This window comes from Pagrus pagrus (assembly GCF_965226575.1).
Source record: "Pagrus pagrus genome assembly, chromosome: 5".
NCBI classification, from domain to species: domain Eukaryota; kingdom Metazoa; phylum Chordata; class Actinopteri; order Spariformes; family Sparidae; genus Pagrus; species Pagrus pagrus.
Window position 1 is genome coordinate 16,241,510 of NC_140189.1, and position 21,667 is coordinate 16,263,176.

Here is a 21,667-nt window from a genome sequence, read left to right on the forward strand (position 1 = left end):
TTCCGACAGACGCAGGTTCCTCATGCATATCTCAGTTTGAGCCATAATGATGGGTGATAATGACAGCACAGATTTGAAAGTTACAAACTCCCAGAAACAAGAACAAAGAGCGCACAACAAATGTGCGGAGGGAAGGCGCAGACACAGAGAGGACGCGTGCGAGAGAGAGCGAGAGCGAGAGAGAGAGAGAGAGAGAGAGAGAGAGAGAGAGCAGACGCAGAGAGAGATAATAAGCAACAATGCCTACGAAAATCCCAGGGAGAAATCTGGTAATTCACACATAATAACTTTAATCAGCATTGTAACCCAATAAAGTCAGATTTTTCAGCGAGAATATTTACTATAGCCATGTATAATTCTTTGCAAAAATGTAACTGTTTTTCTATTGATTAACAATACTGACACTTACTTATGAACAACAGAATTTCCAGTTGAGCACTTTTTTCAGTGTGAAAGCACTGGCTATGTACATTCTTGATTTTTAGTATACACACTCATACAAACTACTGTTGGAGCACACCAGAGGCGGGAAACCAGGAGAGGCTTCCGTCTCTAAAGGGGAGTGTCAGAGTCGACAAGGCCTCTCTTACACAATATGTAAACGATAGTATATCCGAGGTAAACCATGTAGGAAATCAAATGGCAACCGGAGAGCTCTTGATTTTGAGTCATGAAGAGGATTATTCACTGGCAATCCTAAAGTCTTCATCTCTACAGTTCAGTGAGTCCAAAATGATGAACAGTGTTGAAACAGCAAATGACAGACAGTCAGTCCGTCGGTCGGTCGGTCCATCAGTCAGTCGGTCAGTCCGTCGGTCAGTCGCAGGCCAGTCGGGATACAAAAAGCAAAGCCACAGCCAAACCACACTGCTTGTGCCACTGTTAGAAATTGGAGAAACTAGACGATAATAATAAAATACCATCATTTTGTCACAATTAAAGGCATTTGGAAATCTTTTTTTCCCCCAATATCTCTTCTTGTTCTTCTTCTGTCGTTGTCTTCTTTTTTTCATACAGTATAGAAACAGTAGAACAAATCAGAGTAGAGTAGAAACAGGCAGTCTTTGGTGGGGTGGGGGGCTGCTCATGTGTCTCTGTTACCTGCCCCCCACCTCGCTAAGTGTCATGAAGTGGATGTTGGAGGGGCAGTCGGACAGCTCCGGCTGCTGCTCTATAGGCAGGGAGTAGTAGCCGTCGTAACCCTGAACAAGTCCTTCGGACAGCAGCTGCTGCTTCTCCACCTCGCTCCACGCCCTGCTCCCTGCATCCCCTAAATCCACCTTCTTCCTCTCCTTCTCCCACGCCCCTTCCACCGCTCTCTTCCTCGCCTCCTCCCTCACCCGCGCCCTCTCCTCCTCCTCGCTCCCGCCGTACCGCACGCACAGACACAGCGCCCCCTGCTGAAGAGTGATATCAGCGAATCGTCGTGTCCTGCCGTTCACCATGGCGCTCATCTGAGACACGCTCACGTTCACCCCGCTTTCGAGGACACGGCCCCCGACCCCTAACCCCAGGGCGAGGTCTTCCTCGATTGGCCGGGACTGCAGGAAGTGATGGGTGTCGCAGCCGTGCACGGTGAAGCTCAGGCCGCTCAGGTGGACGGCGCCGTTTAAAATGGCTGCCACGCGGCGGCTGTCCTCGCTGGCCACGCCGATGACTTCCGCGCTGACGCGACCGTGGGAGACGGCAAACCGGATGCTGGGGCCGAGAATGGAAGGTCGGGAGCCAAAGGGAGGAGGGCGCGTCGGTCTGTGGCAGGTTGAGCCGACGGGCTCTGAGACTAGAGGCAACCTCTCCAGAGAGATGAAACTCCTCAGCTGTCTCCGCAGCTCACACTGGATTCCCAGAACCACCTGCGGCACAGGACAGAACAGGACAGAAAATATTATGGAGGTTTCAATGCACTTCGATAATACAAAGTTAGACACTCGGCTGTGATAGAAGATTCATCCACTGCAGACACTTTGACTTGTCACAACAGGAAAAGCACAGGTGTATCTAATGGCATTACGAATGATTATTGTTGGCGTGTCACAGAAAGAACAGCACAGGTGTGAATGATAAAATTAATTATGCTGCTTTAGTTTCAGCGTCCCAGTGTTACTCACGCTTGCTCTCTGGCACACTGTCGTGGTTTACTGGGAAACTTGGAGACACCATTAATGTTATCAGTAACACCTGTGCTCTTCCCACTATGACAAGTCAAATGTTTGCTGTGATAATGGCCCTATACATTTACATGTAGCAGGGCCCTGGAAGGTGCAAACGTAAGTGTGATGTAGACATATAATTATTGCTATATCTCACACCAGGGTGTTTCCTGATTAATTATGCTGCTTTTGACCTGTCAAAACATCTGTTCTAGTAAGTGTCTATTCAAGGCTGGGCATATTCTTTGTAGATGTACTGTGCTTAATTTATCATACTGTTTGGAATACATTCTTATAATGTATTTGTTGTTGATAGCCAGTTTAGCCATATTGCCCATTAGGAAGAATTAATTAAAATCACAAAAATGTGTAAATAATGTAAAACACATCTTAACTTAAAACAGTTTCATTGCAGTTAATTTTTATTTCACATGCTCCTTTTTTTTTTTTTTTTTTAATGGCGCATTTTATCCATTGACACTTAAATCACACGCAGGGACAATGGCAGTTAGTTAGAGTTGGGAGGAACTGCGGGGTCAGTTTATTAAAATTACGTCAAAGTTAAATGTGGTCAACATTTATGTTTTTTGTATTAATTTGAGTGGCTCGGATAACATGACAGGATAAACTGCCAATAATGTGTTGGATTTGAAAACGTTTTGCATTGCAGCAGATGACAAACTTGAACAACAACGTGTTAAAGGTCAAAGCAGCCACATCAACTACAGTCAACAACAGCAAGGAGATGAAGAGGGAGAGAAATTCCCCAGACTCCTTTATAAAATTGCTCAATTTTGATAGTTGTTGAGTTAGGTGAAACTTTATCAACTTTTAATAACACTTTCTGTGACCAATTCTTAATTATTTGGGCCTTTATGTAAATTCGGCTTTGTTATGCATTCAATTTGTTTTTTCTTCGTGTCTGTTTGTCCCATTGATGTATGTATTTATGCAATCAAAAGTGGTAGATGCATGTCAAAATGCCTGATATTTCGATAGACCAATCATTTGTGAAATGATTTTAAAAAGCAGCAAAACTTTGTTAAAGTTTCATTCATTTCATTTTTATTTAATTGTAGATTAGTTTTTATTTCACATGCTCCTTTTCCAAAACTGTTTTTATCTAAAAATGGCATCTTATTGACGCTTTAATAATTTTTTAATGTCACATTCTATTTATCAAATCAAGTTTCATGACAGTCACCTCCCCTTAAACTTGACATGTTTGCAGTTCTAATATAAGTCATCAAAAGTATTCAAATATAAATACAGACATACACACAAATGTAGGCAACATAGACACATAATTAGAGCTTGCTGCTGCAGCCGACTGGGGTTTATAGTGGAGGGAAGCTCACCTTGCTGGAGTCCCAGTTCTGTGTCTTGGTCTGTGTCTTCATCAGTTCGTATGTTTGTTCCATTCTGCCCACCTCAGGCTTCGGGAAGCCCGGGACAACATTATGAAGCTGGAAGCCAAATAGCTGCAGCCAGCTACCGATGTCTGGACACACACACACACATACAGAAAGAGAGAAACAAGTGCACAGGGGGAGAAAGTCAGAATATAATGTGTATACTGTGAAACAAACAAAAAGTCATAAGGCCAGGGAAACAGCACCTCAGACAGGAAATCACACAATATATGAGCATAATATGTGGCCAGGATGGTTCGGCTGGTGTTTCCTAGACAAACAGATTCCTTCTGTAATAAACAAGCCGGCTGCAGGAAAACGTGACAGGCCAAATGAATGTTCCATTAACCAGAAGGACACACGGCTCCCACCGACATCCTGTATTCATTCTCCCACTCTCCTATTCCATCTCTTTCCCTCGCTTGAGTTTCTGTTTTGTCTCTCGGGGAAACAGTATGTTCTTGACAGACAGAGGGAACAAGACATAACAGCCTGTGTTAAAAAAAAAGCCACGCTGATCAGAAGCTTGGCTGTCCTTTCTGTTGCCGGTACATTGTGCCTGTCACATCTTCTCTCTCCGACACACGGCTCACCTGTGGTTAGCTGCGAGCTCCTTTCACTCTCTCTTTATGGCAGATGTTTCCAGTGTGGGCGAGGAGTGTGTGGGAGTGGGTGCAGCTGAGTGAAATATCTCTCTGTATCTGTGAGAGGGCTGTAATGTGAGCCACTGATTCAGAGTTGAGTTACAGAGCGAGTGTGTGTCTGTGCGTGTACATGTGTGAAGCTCACCTGTCGTAAACTTCGTCACCTCCTCCACTCTCCCAACCGGGCAGTTATTCTTGAAGGCGTACACGTTAAAAGGCTTCGGCTCCTTGCTCAGCTCCCCCCACAGTTCGTGATTGGGTGAAGTCCATCGACCGGCTAGCGTGTCGTAATCCCTCCTGCCCAGATGGACCAGTCGTGTGAGAGGATCGTACAAGCCCCCGTGGAAGCCAATGACAAGCTGGAAGTCAGGGTTGGTGTCCTGGTAGACCTCTCCGTAAGGGGTGTAGAGGATCTCCTTGACAAGTCGCCCCTTGCTAGAGAAAACTGCCCTCGGACTCCCCGTGCTGTCGCAGGCGACATAGTACTCCTCCCCGCTGCTCAGCTCCATGGCGATGAGATGGCCCTGCAGGTCGTAGTACAGCGATGTGATCAGATTGCTGCTGTGGTTATACAAGTGGCTGACCCTGGTGGGATGTGACAGATCAGCGTAGAAGAACTGCAGCTGCTCGCCCTGGCTGCTCTTGGTGGCGACGCGCCGACCTAGCCCGTCGTAGCGATACCACACGGTGCGCTCAGTCACTCTGTTGAAGACCCGAGTCAGCAGGCCGTTGGAGTTGTAGTCGAAGAGATCGTTTGCTCGTTGGCGGAGGAAGCCGTCATCATCCACGCTGTACTGTAGCTCGCCGAGGTGTGTGATGCGGTCTCTTTGGTCGTAACGCAGTGGCGTCAGCCTGGAATTAAACCAAAAACATATTTATGGTTATACTTCTATGAACTGTGTTTAATGTTAATATATCAACAAGACTAAGGGCAGAAGCGTGGTCCACGTAAGTACAGGAATGCATACATTTTAAACTACTCAAAATCTGTTTCATGCGCTGTCGCGTTCTGGAGTTTTTCACCTGAGAATTGTAACGCAATACAAGTGTGAGCTGCAGTCTGAGCACTACAGCCTGCAGGCGCTATAGCATGAAACAAGAGGACATAGGTTTGTGCCATCTGGGCCAGGCATTGTCATTTGCGTTCACGTACTTGCGTAGACCATGTTTTTGATGTGTGAGTCTACAGCCATGCTAGCAACACCTGTGCTTTGAGCTAACATCAGCATGCTAACATGCTCAAAATGACAATGCGTGCTGATGTTTAGCAAGTCAAACATTTACTATGATAACCATCTTAGTTTAACGTGTTAGCATGCTACCACTTGCTAATTAGTGCTAAACACAAAGTACAGCTGATGGTGATGGTAATGCCAGTTTTTTCGATTTATTGGTCATAGACCGATATTGAGCAAGTCCAATACGACCTGATGTAGATGCCAGAAGAAAAGTTAAGGGATCATTTAATAAACATTAATTCTAAAAGGGACTTGATCAGGGGATCACTTACTGTAAGTCTGAAGAAATCTTCATCGGGGGACCATGAATGACTATGAATTTAAAAACCCCATGGTAATCCATCTAGTAGCTGAGATAATTCACTCTAGACAGAAGTTGACCAACTGACTTTGCCAACACCATTTCCTTGCTGCAACCAAGAAATCGGGTCGTAACACATGTAATATAATTTTTTAAAGAGCAATTGTAAAATGTATTTCTTGTGACTTACCTAGCACTGGTCCCATGGCTGAGCAGGTTAATGTTCCCGTTGAGGTCGTAGCTGTAGCGCCACTGCGGCCGCTCATTAACTGAGGCACTTTGCAACTGGCTGTCTGCGTCGTACTCATACGTGTAGCGCGTCACGTTGTTGTCCACGCCCACCCTGATGTCGCAGGTGGTTGTGCGCCCTGCAGAGTCATACTGGATGGTCATCCAGTAGGCGATGGACTTAAGGATCTCGTACTGGACCTCGACCACCTGGCCGTAGGAGTTGAATACTTTGGTGTGCTTCATCAGATGGGTGGTGATCACCTAACCAAACGTGGATTAGATGGGTCATGTTGAACAAGTTAGCATGCAGCTAGAAAGTTGTACATCCAGTAGACATGGAGTAACTTTAGTGGGCTGTTAATTCTGAGTCATGCTTGCATTTGACATAGTCCAAGATTCACTCTCAGATTTTTAGCTTTGTTTTGTTCTCCACCAACTCCTGAGGGAAACATCTGTCTCTTCAGATGCTAAATTGTCCACTATTTTCAAAAGCTTGTTGTTGTCTGCTTTTTTAGTGCTGTGTAGCTAAGGTACAGTCACCACTTAAGTCGAGCTACGGTCAGAGCTCGATTAGGCCATTTGATTGGGCTACTGCCATTGTCCCAGTATACAAGCACCAGAATCAATTTATTGACAGAAGAATGTCCGACTCCGATATGCACTGTTTCAGCTAGTTGCTACTGGACCTTCAGCCCTGCGCGGGGACTGTGGTGCATGTGCAGAATGCCGAGGCCAGTTCAGGTCCGACTAGGCATGAAAGAGTAAATCGACTTCCAACCGCATTATCTGGGTGCGTTAGTCCAACTTTGAGAAATTCTATTTAGCAAGATTTCAGTCGGACTAACATGTTTACATGGACTTTAAAAGTCCGGGTTCAGTCACACAACACAATAGTCCGACTTTTACTAACATCATGTAAACGTACTGAGTGAGCTTATCAGCATTGGGGTTTGTTGTAGTTGATGAATAAATATAAATAAATATAATAAATAGAGCTGAGTGATGAATCTCTGTGGAGTCATCACTATGAGGGGCTGCTTCAACATAGATATACATTGATCCATTGTTAATATAGAAACATTGACTGGTGCAGCTTTAACGCAACATCTACACCTAACCCAAGGAACAATTTATGACTCAACTACTTAAAGAATCCCAATTTATGTGTGTTACATTTCAGTTGACAGTTTTCCACCTACCTGGTTGAGGTCATAAAAGATGACGCTGAATTTGCCAAACTGCTCGACTCGTCCCGATACATCAACGTAACGATACAGATCAATGGGAAGAGGGGTCTCGTTGATGACTGCCTGCATACTCGTCACTCTGAAATTGTTGTAGCTGTAGTCAAACCTGGCGTTGACCAAGCCTTCTTCGCTGAAGCGGAAGATTTGCCGACTTGTCAGGGGACCTGCGCAGAGTTATTCAAGTTTCAGAAACACACATTTGCATGTACATGAACTTGTACCACACATGCATTTTTACACACAGCCCTCACAGTTGGCCATCATGCTATCTGTACAAGCCTGCCTAATTAATTCAAATCGAGGACTAATTCAACATCATTAACAGAGACACACGCAGCGCAATCCATTCAATCTTAACTATCCCCACACCTCTATGGCATTTCCAGTGGTGACCTTTAATATGAGGAGATAATGAAATCTAAAGACAATAGCCATGATGGGCCAATGTGCTCCTTAATGTCAGAACATCAACTTTAACAACACCATTCATCACCTCTGCTGCTAGCTACTACAGCTCGTCCTCCATTTGGAAAAAAGGGCCTGCTAATGAAACACCATTATGGTGCTATTTGAGATGACTCTGATTGCAGTTAAAATGACTAAGTGTCTGGCTTTGGAGACTGTAGAGAGCTGGATCAGCATTACATCTTCTATTTTTATTTTCTGTGGAATGTTGATTCTAAAACCTGCGCTAATGGGAAAATGGCAGAAGTACTAAGAGGGATGTGGAGGCTTTTCTCGAGCCCTGGGGAACTCGCAGTCTGTTCGTCTCGCTTCTCTAGCTGTCACTTCCCCAAGCTGTCATCTTTCCCTCTTCCTTTTCTGTTTCTTTTCTCCTTTCTCACCTACCTCTCTCTATATCCCTGTCTCTACTTTTTTTTTTTTTTTTTTTGGGTCCCTACTCTTCCTTGTCTCCTCTCAAGGGACAATTACCACTATCTCTCCTCTCTCCAAGGCTCCGTTTGTTCTGCTGAAATGAGATCAGTTAAAGGAAGGTGAGAGTCTATTCACAGTGAGGGCAAAGCGATAAACACACACACACACGCACACACACATACAGCTGTGCCTCGCAGATTAGTGACACCTGATCATGGCGAGCCAATCACAAAGCAATGTGAAGTGAACCAGCAGCAGAGATGAGAGCACTGTCAGCGACCCTGGAAAGACTCTGTAACTTGAGGGAATTGGTGAACTGTATTAAGAATGAAGGAATCCGAACATATCAGCAGCCACAGCTTCAGGGACCCACTGATGGTCATGCTATTACTGGATAATACCTTCATTTATGAGGCACAGTGTCTTTCGAACTCATTTTCCAAATCATAAGTGAAACAACTGTCATGTTATTAGGGTTATAATCAATGCCCTCTAGTAAGATTTCCTGTCCCATGCAGATACGTACGAATGCAGAAAAATTCACAGACAGGCAGGCAAGGCGTAGTGTAGTATATCCACACCTAGCCCACCACATATAACCGTATATTTGTACATTCTCTTGCTCACTTTGATCAGCCAGCCTGGTTTGCGGAGGTGGGGAAGACATAGTGCAGCTCAGAGCCATGGGGGTGGTCTCGTACAGCTGTGGTTGACCACAGTCTCTTCCACTCGAACATGCTCAGCCCTTATTCACACCTCTAACTGTGGCTGCCTCAGTCTCAGATGAAATCGCATCACGGCTGACTCAAAGCCAGACTACAGAGTTCGAACCGCTCATGAAAATCTGATTAGAGATGCATGTGCCATCACAAAACAGATGCTCCGACCACTTTAAAATACTCGTTCGAAGATGACACATTGCACATTGCAAATATTTAAAATGTGCGGCTGTTGGTGTGTTTAGCGTGCATGCGCATGCGTGTTGTACCTGTCTGTCTGTATCGTATGGAGCTTATGAAGCCATTATGGGTGAGATGAATGGTCTTGACAGTGCCAGAGGCGTCGTCGTAAGTGAAGGTCACCAGGGTGGAGTCATAAACCACCTCCGAGAGCCGGGCTGCTGGTGTGTACCTTGAAAAAAAACGAGTAAAGAAAAGAACAATTTATATAATAGCTGACAAATAAGTAAGTGTCAGAAGTGGTATTTAAATAATAATAAATAAAAGGTAAAGTAAAACGTTTGAACTGCAATATAAGTAAACATGCTATACCTCATGAATAATAAAAAGATCCCTTGGGCCATTAAGGAACAAGTTGCAGCATCCTTCAACATTTCATCAAATTCAGACCGGCTGCTGTGGCAGTTATGGCCTTTCAAATCGTGAAAACGGGACCGTTTATTATACTGTAGTGTCCCCATCCAGCCAATGATTATTAAAAATGTTAAATGCCGGGACGCAGCCCGAATCAGTCCTCCAACTTTCATCAAAATCAGATCAGTGGTGTCTGACATAGTATGATGATAAAAAATTTGACCTTTAATCAGTCTCCCCATTAGTCCAATCAGTGTAATTTGTAAGGACAGCTGCGTGTGTGTGTGTATGTGTGGCACGTATTGTGTCAGAGCTGTAATGGGGCTTTTAAATTCCTGAGATTAGCCTTTAATTACAGCACCTTCTTCAAGCCAATCAGTGTTATGTTTTTATAGGGCTGACTATAGTGCCAAGATGCATAATGCCTCCAAGTTTCATCAAAATCAGACCGGTGGTGTCGCCAATGTCACCTCTTCCACACTGCATTGCCTCCCCAAATGAACTGATTAAACCAACAGCCAGCAACGCTCAGTACCTGTAGATGACACTGCGTCCTGTTCCCAAGTACTGAGTCCTCATCAGCCGCCCGTCCAGGGTGTAGTCCTGCATGAAGGAGGACTGGCTATCAGGAGGAGTGTATATGTTCCTGTAGTAACCGATGGACAGGAGCGACTGCAGGGCGTGCTTCACCATGCTGGGCATGGTAACGGCAACCAGACGGTCCGTTTGGTCGTATTCAAAGACGTAGCGCCGCTGGCTATGCAGGAGCAGCATAATAGACTGCAGGAAAACACAGACAGATGCAGAGCAGAGTGTTAATATTGTAGCTCTTTGGTTTCGAGGAGCTTTTTCTTCTCTTTGTCTGGTGTATTTTTATGTTTCACTGTCATTCGGTGAAAACTTTGCATCACCAAAAAGGGTCTGCACTTCAGAGGCAACCTTGGCTCTACCTTGAGGACCAGGTATTTTTTCACTTAATCACTGAAGCCTTTTTAATTCTGAAAACTTAAAAGAAAATGAACAAAATCACCACAAGTAGAGCTCTGTGTTTTTCAGATGACTACAAAGATTTTGTGAACTGTTTGACTTTGATTTCACATTTCAGGACGCTTTCAAACCTGCAGTTATTTTAACTGTTTGAACTGCAGTAAAATAATGTGTTGTAAAAATACTTTTCTATTTAACTGTAAGGTATAATATTAATGTATGAATAATACATGCAGGTATTATTAATTCTTAGATGGCTCTGTAATATAAGCTCATTTACACTTTAGTGAGACCAAAAGATGACACTAAATGTATTTCAGGCTGAATATCATATAATTAAATATTTCAATTAATTTCAAGGACGGAAATTATGGCTTCTGGTAGCTTTTAGCTTTGTCACATACTTGAAGAAACACACCTCAGTATTTCTCCCCTTTGTAAAGCATGGTGACTGTTGACTGTAAAACCCACTTTAAGGATATCACTGATCTTTTTTTCTCTTCACCACTCAAGTACACTGTAACAGAGCCTTGAAACTTGCTTGAGTGACACAATAAACGTCTTGTCTGCTTACAGCTCTCTCTGTACTGTTGTGTGGCCACGCAGCTATCAGTACAGATCGAAAAAAATCTACACAAAAACCTAAGGCAGACATATTCTTCACTATGCAGATTGATTTTCATGGTTAAGTCAAATGAATGGAGATCAACAGCTGCCTCAAAGAGATGAAAAACACGTTAAAAAATGCGAAGCGTTATGCTACGGTAAATGATTTAAACTTTTTTTTTTCGTTTTGCTTCTTTCATCTCCCATAACTGTAGCGCTTCTCAGGCTCTAAGTGTTAGTTTTGGTTTCAGGTAACTGTGATAGCCTTGAAGCAGCAGACAAAGGAAGAGCAGATATGTCAGATTTCTGTTAACAGCAAAGACAAAAACAAGAAGCAGCGAATCCATCAAACAAATCTCAGCATGATACAGAGAGAAACTGTCTCTCACATCCAACCTGAGCATGTTTTTTCTATAAGTACACGTCTTACTCTGTCTGCGTATGTGTAGCTCCAGATCTTGCCGTTGATCCAGGCTCTGGACACCACCCTGTCATTCTCATACTCCAGCCGTTCGGACCAATCTCCCCGGTAGATGGCTGACAGCAGTCCTCCGCCTGAATAGCTGATGTTTACTTCAGTGTATTTGCTGCTGGGGGACCAGACCACGGGCCGGCCAAGTGAGTCGTACTGGATGTGGAGGGTGAACTTCCTGTGGTCATCGTAGATCTTTCCTACTCTGGTGCTCTGATCGAAGTCTATTGACAGCAGGTTCCTGTTATGTGCCTGAGAAGAAAAATCAGTGAAATGTCAACAAGATGGAGAGCGAAACTGGAGAACTTTTTAATTTGACTGCTTCATAATAATCATACGTTTTTTAAATAAGGCCCCAGACATGCAAATGTGAATGAAGTGGCATGTCTGAGAGAAGCAGAGATTTCATTAGTTTAGATAAATTAATTGTGACATTTACAGCAAACTGGACCTGCATAATAACAATAAATTGCCTTGTGAACAAGTGAAGAGCTGAGTCCTGGGGATTGCTAATTAATTAGCACACATCAGATAAAACGTCCTCGTCTATTGAAATATGAAATATGCTGTTTTTTTGCGGCGTGCTTTCCTTGCCAAGGAGGAAGAGAAGAGGTGTTGCAGTTGGCGTGTGATTTGTGGAAAGTACAGCTAACGGGTTCCGCGTCATTCGACCTCTCGGCTCGCTCGCCGTGACGTTGTTAATCAGTCAAAACATCTTGCGCGTTGAGTAACACCAGACAGTACCACTGTTCAGTTTGGCTCAAAACAAATGGGAGGAGTGCACTGAGAAGGGGCCTTTCTGGAGGAGTGTAGGAAGGTCAGGTTGCACAACACTTCGCATTTCTAAGATGTGGCTGTGGTGATGTAATTTGACCTATTCACACACCTTCTCTTGGTATTTGGCTGGTGTTGTGATGTTTCCTGTTTACCAGTGTATTAGGTTGATAATGCATGCTGTCTTAGAGCACTGGGTTTTATATATTATCTGAGATAGCTGAAGAATAATTCTGTGATTTAGTGTTTTACCCTGAGCCTGCGTTCATAAGTGCTGTAGTTAGTCTTGCTCTGCTCCTTCCTTTGCCTCCACTCGATCAGGCTGGGGGCATGGTCTCCGGGCAGGCTGATGTTACAGCGGCTGGCCGTGGGGCTGACTCCGCCCCCGACGCCTCCGGGGAGGAGGGGCTCCGTGCTGAGTGACAGCTCCATCCCGCTCGCCAGCGACACAAGGAACGAGCCGTCCGCGCTGACTCTGTATGAACTCTGAGCGTGGTCTTTGGTGGGTCACACACGTACAGAAGTGCACACACGCACGAAGGCAAAGAAAAACCACACATTCACAACAAACAAGATGCAGGATGCAGCGACAGGTGAAAAAAAGGGTGACAAACATCAGTTACTGTCTCATGAGAACCGTCTTGAGAAGAATCAATGACACATAGCAGCAGACTGCATGAATGCAATGAATACAAGTCTGGCTTCTTGTAAAGGTGCTTTGTTGGAATTAATTGCTAATTCTCGGCGCTTAGTATTTATTTATTTTTTTAAATGTTCTCTGCAACATTAGCGCTGTACTGTATCTGCTATTGTACCTTCAGAAAAAACTGTAATCTATTGAAAAAGAGATGAAGATGGACAGATAGTGAGCGAGAGAGAGGGAGCAATAAAAGAGGAAGAGAGAGTGAGAGAAAAGAGGTAGTAAAGGGAGTTGTTTGGCCATGACAGCTTTTCACACATTGCAAAGGTTTCTCAGAAACTGTTCTTTCATTTCTATATTGCTCTGAGTAGGATTTCGTACAGACAGCACACGCACCGACGTCCCTTTGTCACAAGCCTCTATCATTTCTAAAACACAATTAATAAAGAAAATGCAAAAATAGTCATAAAACTATATATTAATCATAAAACTTAATGCGGCCAATAAACTGAGTAGTAACTTCTATTCCCTCCACCACTATAAAACCTCTTTCTGTACATATGGTTATTGTTGCCTCAGAGGCAGGAATAGACACAGTGAATTTGTGGGTGGTGGAAGTAAAAGGAGGGGCTGCTCTAAAATAGGGGGTCATTTCGACTCTTCCCTGGCAGCTCTGTCACACTGTAGCGCTGGCGTGTGTGCGAGTGCATTTGTTTGTGTTGGAGCAGGTTCACTCTCCCTGCAGTCCTGTCATTGTGACAACTGCTAGAAAGCAATTAAAGGGATGGCATGAGAAGAAACTGCTCCCATGAGCGGCTTCTCCACTCCACTCTCATTTTCTCCCCCTCTCATCTCTGCCCTCTCCTCCGTTTCTCTCCTGCGGTCGTTAAGACGTTTCGCACGTCAGTCGGATCTGAATCTTTATTTATTTTTTGTAAATAAATAAAAAACACTTTTTTTCCTACTACCCATTAGTCTGGTTATGTAAGGAGGTCATATCAGATCTATCTGTGAATTATTCATAGGAAAGAAAAGTCTAAACCCCTTTTCAAAGCTGTGAATCGTCTGTGCACACGATGAAGAAGGAGGAGCACAGGTCAGTTTGTCTGACCTGACCAGAATAACAGCCACGCTATTGCAGTTTGCCAGTCATAAATGTTTAAACATCACTATAACCTTACAGTCTGTCCTCCATATACATCCGTGTTATGCTGCCTATGCTTTAGTCCCCCCCCAGATGAGTCATAAGCGGCCTGGCCTGGTGTTGTGGTAAACTAGATGGGCGTAGATGCATCATGGTGAGGCTACAAGCTTTCCTGCTTGTCAACCCGTGAATACATGCGCACACCACACCAGTGCCCCCATATTTTGTCACTGCGTAAACTCCACCGTCCTCCCACAGTCTACCAAAGTCCCTACTTGACCCCTGAGGAGGGAAAACGCCACACAACGCGCCATGATACCTTGTCTGAACGTGTAGATGGTGTCACTGGCAGACAGGTTGGTGCTGGTGACGAAGTTCTCACGGTTGGACGCCTCAACCTCCACCCGAGACCAGCGCTCCAGGTTGCCGTGGAAACCGCTAACCTCACCAGTGGGGAGGGTGATGTTGGTCACACGGCCTTCGCTGTTGTACCTTGGAGAGTAACAGCAGAGAGGATGATGTACAAGCACAAACACACGCAGATAACTGCCGCTCTTGGACAAATGAATGCAGCCATACATTGGTACATAGACACGTGCATGCATTCCCACTATCGCTTCGTTCTCGCCTCTCATACACAAACATCGGCACAGAGTAAGTGTCAGCTATGATTTATATGTGTAATTATCCAGCTGTGGAATTTGAGACAGAGGCTCGGTCGGCAGTGGTGAATAATTCAGACAGATGTGTTTTTGTGTGTGCCTGCTATATGTGTGATACTGACTGCGTGTGATCAAAGTGTTGCAGAGTCATTCTTCAGCTAATCAGTCATTTCAAGAAAGACTCAACTGAAAGAAGAAGTCTGTCCAGCTTTCTACAGTGATGCTCTAGTTGCCACCAGATGGCACTCACATTTCACAGCGCAAACACAAACTCTGTGTCACGTTAATACACAGGCACACTGCCTGTTTATACATACAGCACATGCAGAAACAAGCAACCGACCACAACTGAATAAAAGTGAAACAGAAAGAAAAACAGTAAGTGAGAAAGAGAAATAAAGAGAAAAAATGGAAAGAAAGAAAAAATATATAAAGACAGAAAGAGAAACAAAAGACACGACAGACAAAGAAAAATAAAAGATAAAAGACAGAAAGAAAGGAAGATAAAATCAAGAAAAAAGACAATGAAATAAACAAAAAGAAAAAGACAGGAAAAAAGATACTTGGATGTACAAAAAAGAAAAAAGACAGACCGACAGAAGACGGACAAAAAAGGAAAAACACAGAAAGATGAGAGAACAATAAGCAGAGAAAAAAAAACTTACTCATAAACAGTGGTCCAACTGTTCTCATCACTCTTGGTTGCTAGGAGACCTGTGTTGCCATGGTAAGTGATGTGGGCGATGTCATGGCCTTGGGCTGACACCTTTCTCAGTGTTCCGCTGTTGCTAAGAGACAACCAGTACACCTGTCCGCCAGGTAGTGCCAGCCAGAGAGGCACTCCATGAGCATCCCTCCTCACCTGGAGCCCGCGGCCGTCACGACTCGTCAGTCCAGACAGCTGGCCGTCCGTGCCGTAAGAGAAGTTGTACAGATAGTGGCCCGTGATCAGGTGTTTGGTGTACATGTGGGAACCATTCTGTCATGGAGAAGAAGAGAAAAGAGTTGTCAGGGTCGGGTACAGCCGGTATTCGCTATTTTAACTCCACGAGAGGGAAAATTCACCACTTGTGGATGTCAGTGTTGATGGTAAATGTAGTCAATTTAAGCAGTAAAATCCTCAGTGTGTGCTGTATTGACAGAGAAAGCTGAGTTCTCCTGCTGCAAAATCTGTTGTTTTTTCCAGCACCCTCATTTCACATGTGCACTTACGTAGTTGGTGTCAAGGAAGAACAAAAGGCTATTTAAGATTGGACTTCCAGTCTCCTGTTCTGTGCAGTCCGCCTTTGATTTTATTGCAAACTAGCTACTCCAACAGCAAAAATCGCATCCCAAACTAGAATGACACTCCATCGCCATACCTTCGCCAATGCCGCACATTCCCTTTTACTTCAGTTTTATTTCATGATATCAAATAAAACACATTCAAATCCATTAGATCCAATGCCCAGGGACTGCAGTTGAAAATTAGCCAGGATTACTAAACTGGCACATTTACAGAAATATTATTAATATTCAATGTCCCTGTAACTCTAAACTCTATAGATAAATAAAGTAAAAGAATCCAGATCAATGCATTATTCATTGATAACTTAACCAAGATGTTGAAAAATGCCTCATGTCACAATTTCAAAGACAATGAAAAATTCCTGGATCTGTCCCTTTATCCTGATCTGCACCAAAAGTTACTGGGGTTTATTCCGGCCCGAGACCCATCCTCTGTCCAAGTTTCGCGGAAATCCGCTCAGTAGTTTTTGTGTAATTCTGCTGACAAACCAACCAACAAACAAACGGCCACGGGCGAAAACATAACCCCGCTTGCAGAGGATAATATAAGTGCAGAGGATGTTATGGACGGGATACATTTGACAGTGTTTTGGCTCACTCAGATATTAATTTCTCAGTCAATATAGCATGGACTGAAGAATTTATTACTTTAATTGTCTACAATTTCATTAGACACCAATTAGACATCAACATAAAACATTGCAATTTTTTTCTTTGATAAGTTTTGAGTGTACTATATTCTTAGTACTAGCTACCATAGTTTCAAACTAAGATTTATTAAATTGTGTTGGACCATTAAAACGTAAGGATTGACTTAGTAGAAACTTAAGTATTTACTGATATAAACAGGATGTCATCATAGCATCACAAGATGTAGCATAGCATAACTCCCAAAAATGACACTTTTAGGGAAAACAATATAGCTTAACTGCAAGTCTTATCTAAATCTAGGTTACTTTGTTTTACTCATATATTTCATACATGGAGAAACATGTGTTTCAGAGTTAGTAGTAGTGTTCAGAATGAGAAAAGCCTATGTGGTTAATACAGGGTTAAATTATGTCTCAGGTCAGATAAGTTGACCATGTTACCTTTTCTTTCCCTCCAAACACGACATATTAGCAAGCTCACGTTAGCTTTGTTTGTTATTTCATTTAGTTAGCTTCTCAGCAGTTAGCACTAGCCTACACAAGGCAATTTCTGGATTTAGTATTGATAAATCTCTACGTATGAACTGGTTTGTGTCGTTCAACCTGTTTTAATTTAGTAATGTGTAAATATGTAGACTAAGTTAAAACTTTCTAACAGCACAAAAAGACACAATATTAAGGAAAATTCATGTATAACGGTTCAAGTATCAAGTATCTAGATATTTCAGATGCAAATACACGTCCTACAGACACAGCTCAGGCACTGTGTACCTGGCTGAAGAGATAGAGCTCCTGGTCCAGTGGGGAGCTGATCTCCACCAGTCCGGCAGGGCTGGGCTGAGGCTGGTTGGGGCTGACAGCTCTGATCCGGATGTTGCCTAGATCAGCAATATACAGGGTGCCATTGGGGGCCACGGCCAGAGAGGAGGGGGCTTTGAGACGAGCGTCGCGGGCGTAGCCTCCATCTCCTGATAAGAGAAACAAGAAGGCATCATTTCAATGAGAACTCTTTATCAACAAAATGGCATAAGTGAAGGCACCCTCAGTTACAAACACACTGAATATTACAAATGATTCTTTAGAGAAAGAGAGAAGTCACAACTGGTACACACAAGCTTCGCAAAATATGAGATCCCATGGTGCCGCTTAAGCGTTTATCAGTTTGGCTCAGGACTTTGACTTGTTGGGATACCATAGCTTCCCAATGGAGTTGGTACCACCACCTTGATAGTGACCTCAGCCTTATCAGACGTTGGTAGTGGGTGACTGAATGCATTCAGATGTCTTTGGTAGCACAGCAGGATAATAGCCGGGTGAAGCCCTTTAGATGCTGTCAGCAGTAGGCCCCGGGCCTCTGATGGGTCTGTGCAGGCAGCAGGGTGGCAGTTTATCTCTTGACAGCATGCGCATTATGTGCGTTTGTATGTGTGTGTGTGTGTGTATTTGTCTGCGCGCGTGTGCCCATGCCTGTTTGTATTTGCAAGCGTGCGTCACACGTGTGCGCATGTTCAAAGACACTGCGTGAGTGTCTACGGTGAAGGGATGGAAACGGAAAGCCTCTGAAGAGAGTAATCATCTGTTAACAGCAAGACATGATTGAAAATATGCAAAGTACAACCCAAGAAATAGGGATGGTTACAGCCCATTGGCTTGTGGCATGGGAGAGACACTTCCCTCCATTTTGAATAGAAAAGCGACTGATTTTCATGAGCAGAATTAAATGATAAAATCACATCCTCTGACACTTACAATGAAAGCATGGCCTAACTGTCAAAAGAACATCTGCTTATTTGTTTGGTCCTTTCCCTCTTCCCTTTATTACATTTCAGGTGCCCTTCCATGATACACCAACCCGTTAAAACGAGACGAGAGCTTTCTCTTTTGCCTGTCATTTGAATGGATTTGAAAGGTTTCTCTCAAGCTGGTGCTTACTGAAATTTAGCTGGAGGTTTTTGCCAAGAAGGAGCCTCTCCAATACAGATACATCCCCCTATACACACACATTTATATGTCGTATCACATTCACTTTTCATTTCATTGTGACATTGTCGATAGTCATTTCTTTGCTGTATATTGTCCTCGTTTTCATAATTTCTTTTTATTATTTCTCAAGGAGAGTCAAAACAGCCCTTCTAAGATATTAAAATTCCATCCGAATTAAATAATTTAGACACATTCAGGAAGAGAAGAAAACAGTGGAGGAGACAGATGAGAGAAAATCTTCGTCTCAGGCACTGCTAATAAAATCACTGGCCAGCAGGGACACACGGGCAGAAAGATTTAATCACTCAATATCTAGACACACTGACTTTTTCACTTCGTTTAAGTTATGTCAAAGCTTTTGAAAATGTTCTTGTTTTGTTTCCTTCCAGGCCAAGAAAGATATGATTTCATATGACCTTTAAGTGCAGTTTTGATTTTTGTACCGTAATCCTATCACACATAATCTAATACTGTCACATTACTTAATCGTACACTCACATAGTGCATGTGTGTGTGTGTGTGTGTGTGTGTGCCTGATGACCCACCAGAGAAGCAGTCACAGTTGGGGTCTATCTTACAATCACAGTCCGTGGGGGCTCCGGAGATAACAGATATCTCCCCGTTGGTCGACACCTGTGAAGTGTTCAGAAAAAACGTCACACACGGCTCCAAAATGCTCTGGCAGATTGTTGTTCAAGAGAAGATAATGTTCGACGACAGCCTTTGTTACGTCTAATCTCTGCCACAGACAAGATAATGATGGCATTTCACAAACACCTGAGCTGGAAATACAAATTAATAACAGCAAAATGATATAAGAGGGAAACGACAACGATTTCTTTGGCTGCGTGAGCCGCCGGGCACTTCAATCCAACACTCTATGATGATGTCTCAAAAGTGTAGGAAAAAGAAAATCTTCAGCGTTTGACCTAAATGGGTCTTTGTTGGAAATTAAACTAATTGTCCTGATGGAGAGTGCTATAAACGAGGGTGAAAACTGCTCCACCAACAGCTTGATTCTGATGTATCTTGGAGGGGTGATGCTTCTTAACCGGTCCAAGGGGAGCATGTGCTGTTGGAAGACGATTGAGGAAGATATGCTCGATTTGGATTTTTTCTTTTTCAATCAACTTTATTATCCCTTGGAGGATGTTGGGAGCGTTTCACAAAGCTATCCTGTAGACAGAGTTACATGATGATACCACTCTCATGACTGTGTAGCACCTCCAAAGCTCATTAATTAACATCTCAGAAGTTCTTTGTATAATGCGTAAAAAAAAAAAGTGTGAAAACAAGACGTAGCTTGTTAATTAGAGAACTACGTAGCTGTGAAGGTAGGCAGGTTTTCGTATACATAGCTTGCTAGCTGTTTCCCATGATACCTGTCCAACTGCTGGTGGAACGAAAACCTACATTTTTCCCTGAGTTTGATGACTTTACTCTGTATTTATCAAGCATCTGGAGGTAGAATATTAATCGTATATGGCAACACTTTCCTAATTTTAGGTTTTGGAGTCATCAACTCGTCCAAGGAAAATACTCATTCGTCCTCAAGGATACAGGAGACCTATATCCAGAAGGAGGACAGTGGTAGGACAAACATGGCAGAGGTGGTGAAATATAGTAGGAAGAGATTCTGATTTAAATCATAGACCAAATTCTTTAGAGACAACGATAGGATTTTAAAGTTTCGTGATCAATGGTGGGCTAAAATGTGGGAAAGTGCCCTATAAGGTGCCCTTAAATGTATCATGATTTCTGCGTGTTGGTGCCCTTTTTATTTTTCTTGCCCCCGCCCCTCAAACATCCTGAGTCCGCCACTGCTTGGGATTATGCTTTAAAGGCTCCGTCTTCAAAAAATACGCCCACTTCACAGTAAACAAGTTCATGCGATTTGCGCTTAATTGAAAAACAAAAAACAGCCACAACAGAGCTGATTGGGGACGTAATTATTGTGATTTTAATTCATCTCAAAGCTTCAATACCATGCATATTCAATAACTTTTTCCTGCCTCTATGCCAGATAAAAATACAATTCAACACATATTGGTTATGCGTGTGTGGCGCTCGATGTTACGGCCAAATGTCTTGAGGCTGGTGACGGACAGACGTGCTTGGACCATGAGAGCAGACCAACAGCAGGGCCGAAGCAATGCCTGAATCCTTACTGTGGCCAAGGCACGTTCACATTTAATCAGTAAGAAATTAGACTGGCTGGTTAAAAACAGTGCAAGATGAGGCTCAGTCATTTAAGATTAAATGTAGCATTTAATTCTTGTGTCATTTTCAAAATATATTGTCAGTCTGTACCTGTGTGCAGCCAGTTTGTCTCACAAGTGACACAATTTCCTGTATCTAATTTAATTTCTTGAATGAGTTGATTGCACATCAGAACCGCTGAGAAAATCTGCAACACATCATCATTAATTTTGTTTTGCGGTTCAGTGTCATAAAACGGTTTTGTTTATCCTCAAAGGACAACTTCCACTGTAGCTGAGAGTTTAGCACCCTTCTTGAATAACTCTAACGTCCTGTGAGGCTGGAGGATTTGTTTTTGTTCTTGTTTAACTTTCTGTTTGAATGATTCTGAGATTCAAGATATATTTGAGCCCAGAAATACCAAACATAAAAGAGGTGTGACAAACACAGAAAAAAACAAGACAGCATTTTCATTGCCCCATCAAACATGGCTGGCCGGTCTCCATCAAAAAGGCATTTTATGTTCCTGTCTGCCTCCACATGGACTCAGCGTGGTATTGCTGACCACAAAGGGACTATTGATTGAGTCCAGCAGGCAATATCTTTGTAGCGCTGGTGCCCAAATGCTGTGGGCCTTTGGTAGCATGCTGCTAGCTAATGGACCTAATGGAGAAGAATGTTTTTTCCTTAAATGAAAACAGGCTTTTAGATTTGAGTGCATCAGAGTTTTGTATGTTAGCGTGCAAGAGGCAGAATACGAACACTGCTGTCGCTGCACAGCATATGTGAACGCGGCAGACAACCAGACCGCAGCGGGTCGGTATCACGTGGTATCTCATGCATCAAGTGTG

General features: G+C 43.4%; 1 protein-coding gene across 2 annotated transcripts in view; it reads right to left on the reverse strand.

Moving 5' to 3' along the window:
• Positions 1 to 269: 269 nt before the first annotated feature.
• Positions 270 to 21,667, reverse strand: part of tenm1 (teneurin transmembrane protein 1) — a 192,607-nt gene continuing 171,209 nt past the window's right edge. For both annotated transcript variants that reach the window (XM_084353147.1, XM_084353148.1), the window contains 13 exons: positions 19,163 to 19,250; positions 17,406 to 17,602; positions 15,363 to 15,676; positions 14,355 to 14,527; positions 12,504 to 12,748; positions 11,436 to 11,729; positions 9,948 to 10,192; positions 9,088 to 9,230; positions 7,176 to 7,387; positions 5,936 to 6,237; positions 4,352 to 5,058; positions 3,509 to 3,651; positions 270 to 1,853 (listed from right to left, as the gene is read on the reverse strand). In XM_084353147.1, coding sequence (XP_084209273.1) covers positions 1,098 to 1,853; positions 3,509 to 3,651; positions 4,352 to 5,058; positions 5,936 to 6,237; positions 7,176 to 7,387; positions 9,088 to 9,230; positions 9,948 to 10,192; positions 11,436 to 11,729; positions 12,504 to 12,748; positions 14,355 to 14,527; positions 15,363 to 15,676; positions 17,406 to 17,602; positions 19,163 to 19,250 — 3,819 coding nt within the window. In that variant the 3' untranslated portion in view covers positions 270 to 1,097. The remainder of the gene's footprint in view (positions 1,854 to 3,508; positions 3,652 to 4,351; positions 5,059 to 5,935; positions 6,238 to 7,175; positions 7,388 to 9,087; positions 9,231 to 9,947; positions 10,193 to 11,435; positions 11,730 to 12,503; positions 12,749 to 14,354; positions 14,528 to 15,362; positions 15,677 to 17,405; positions 17,603 to 19,162; positions 19,251 to 21,667) is intronic.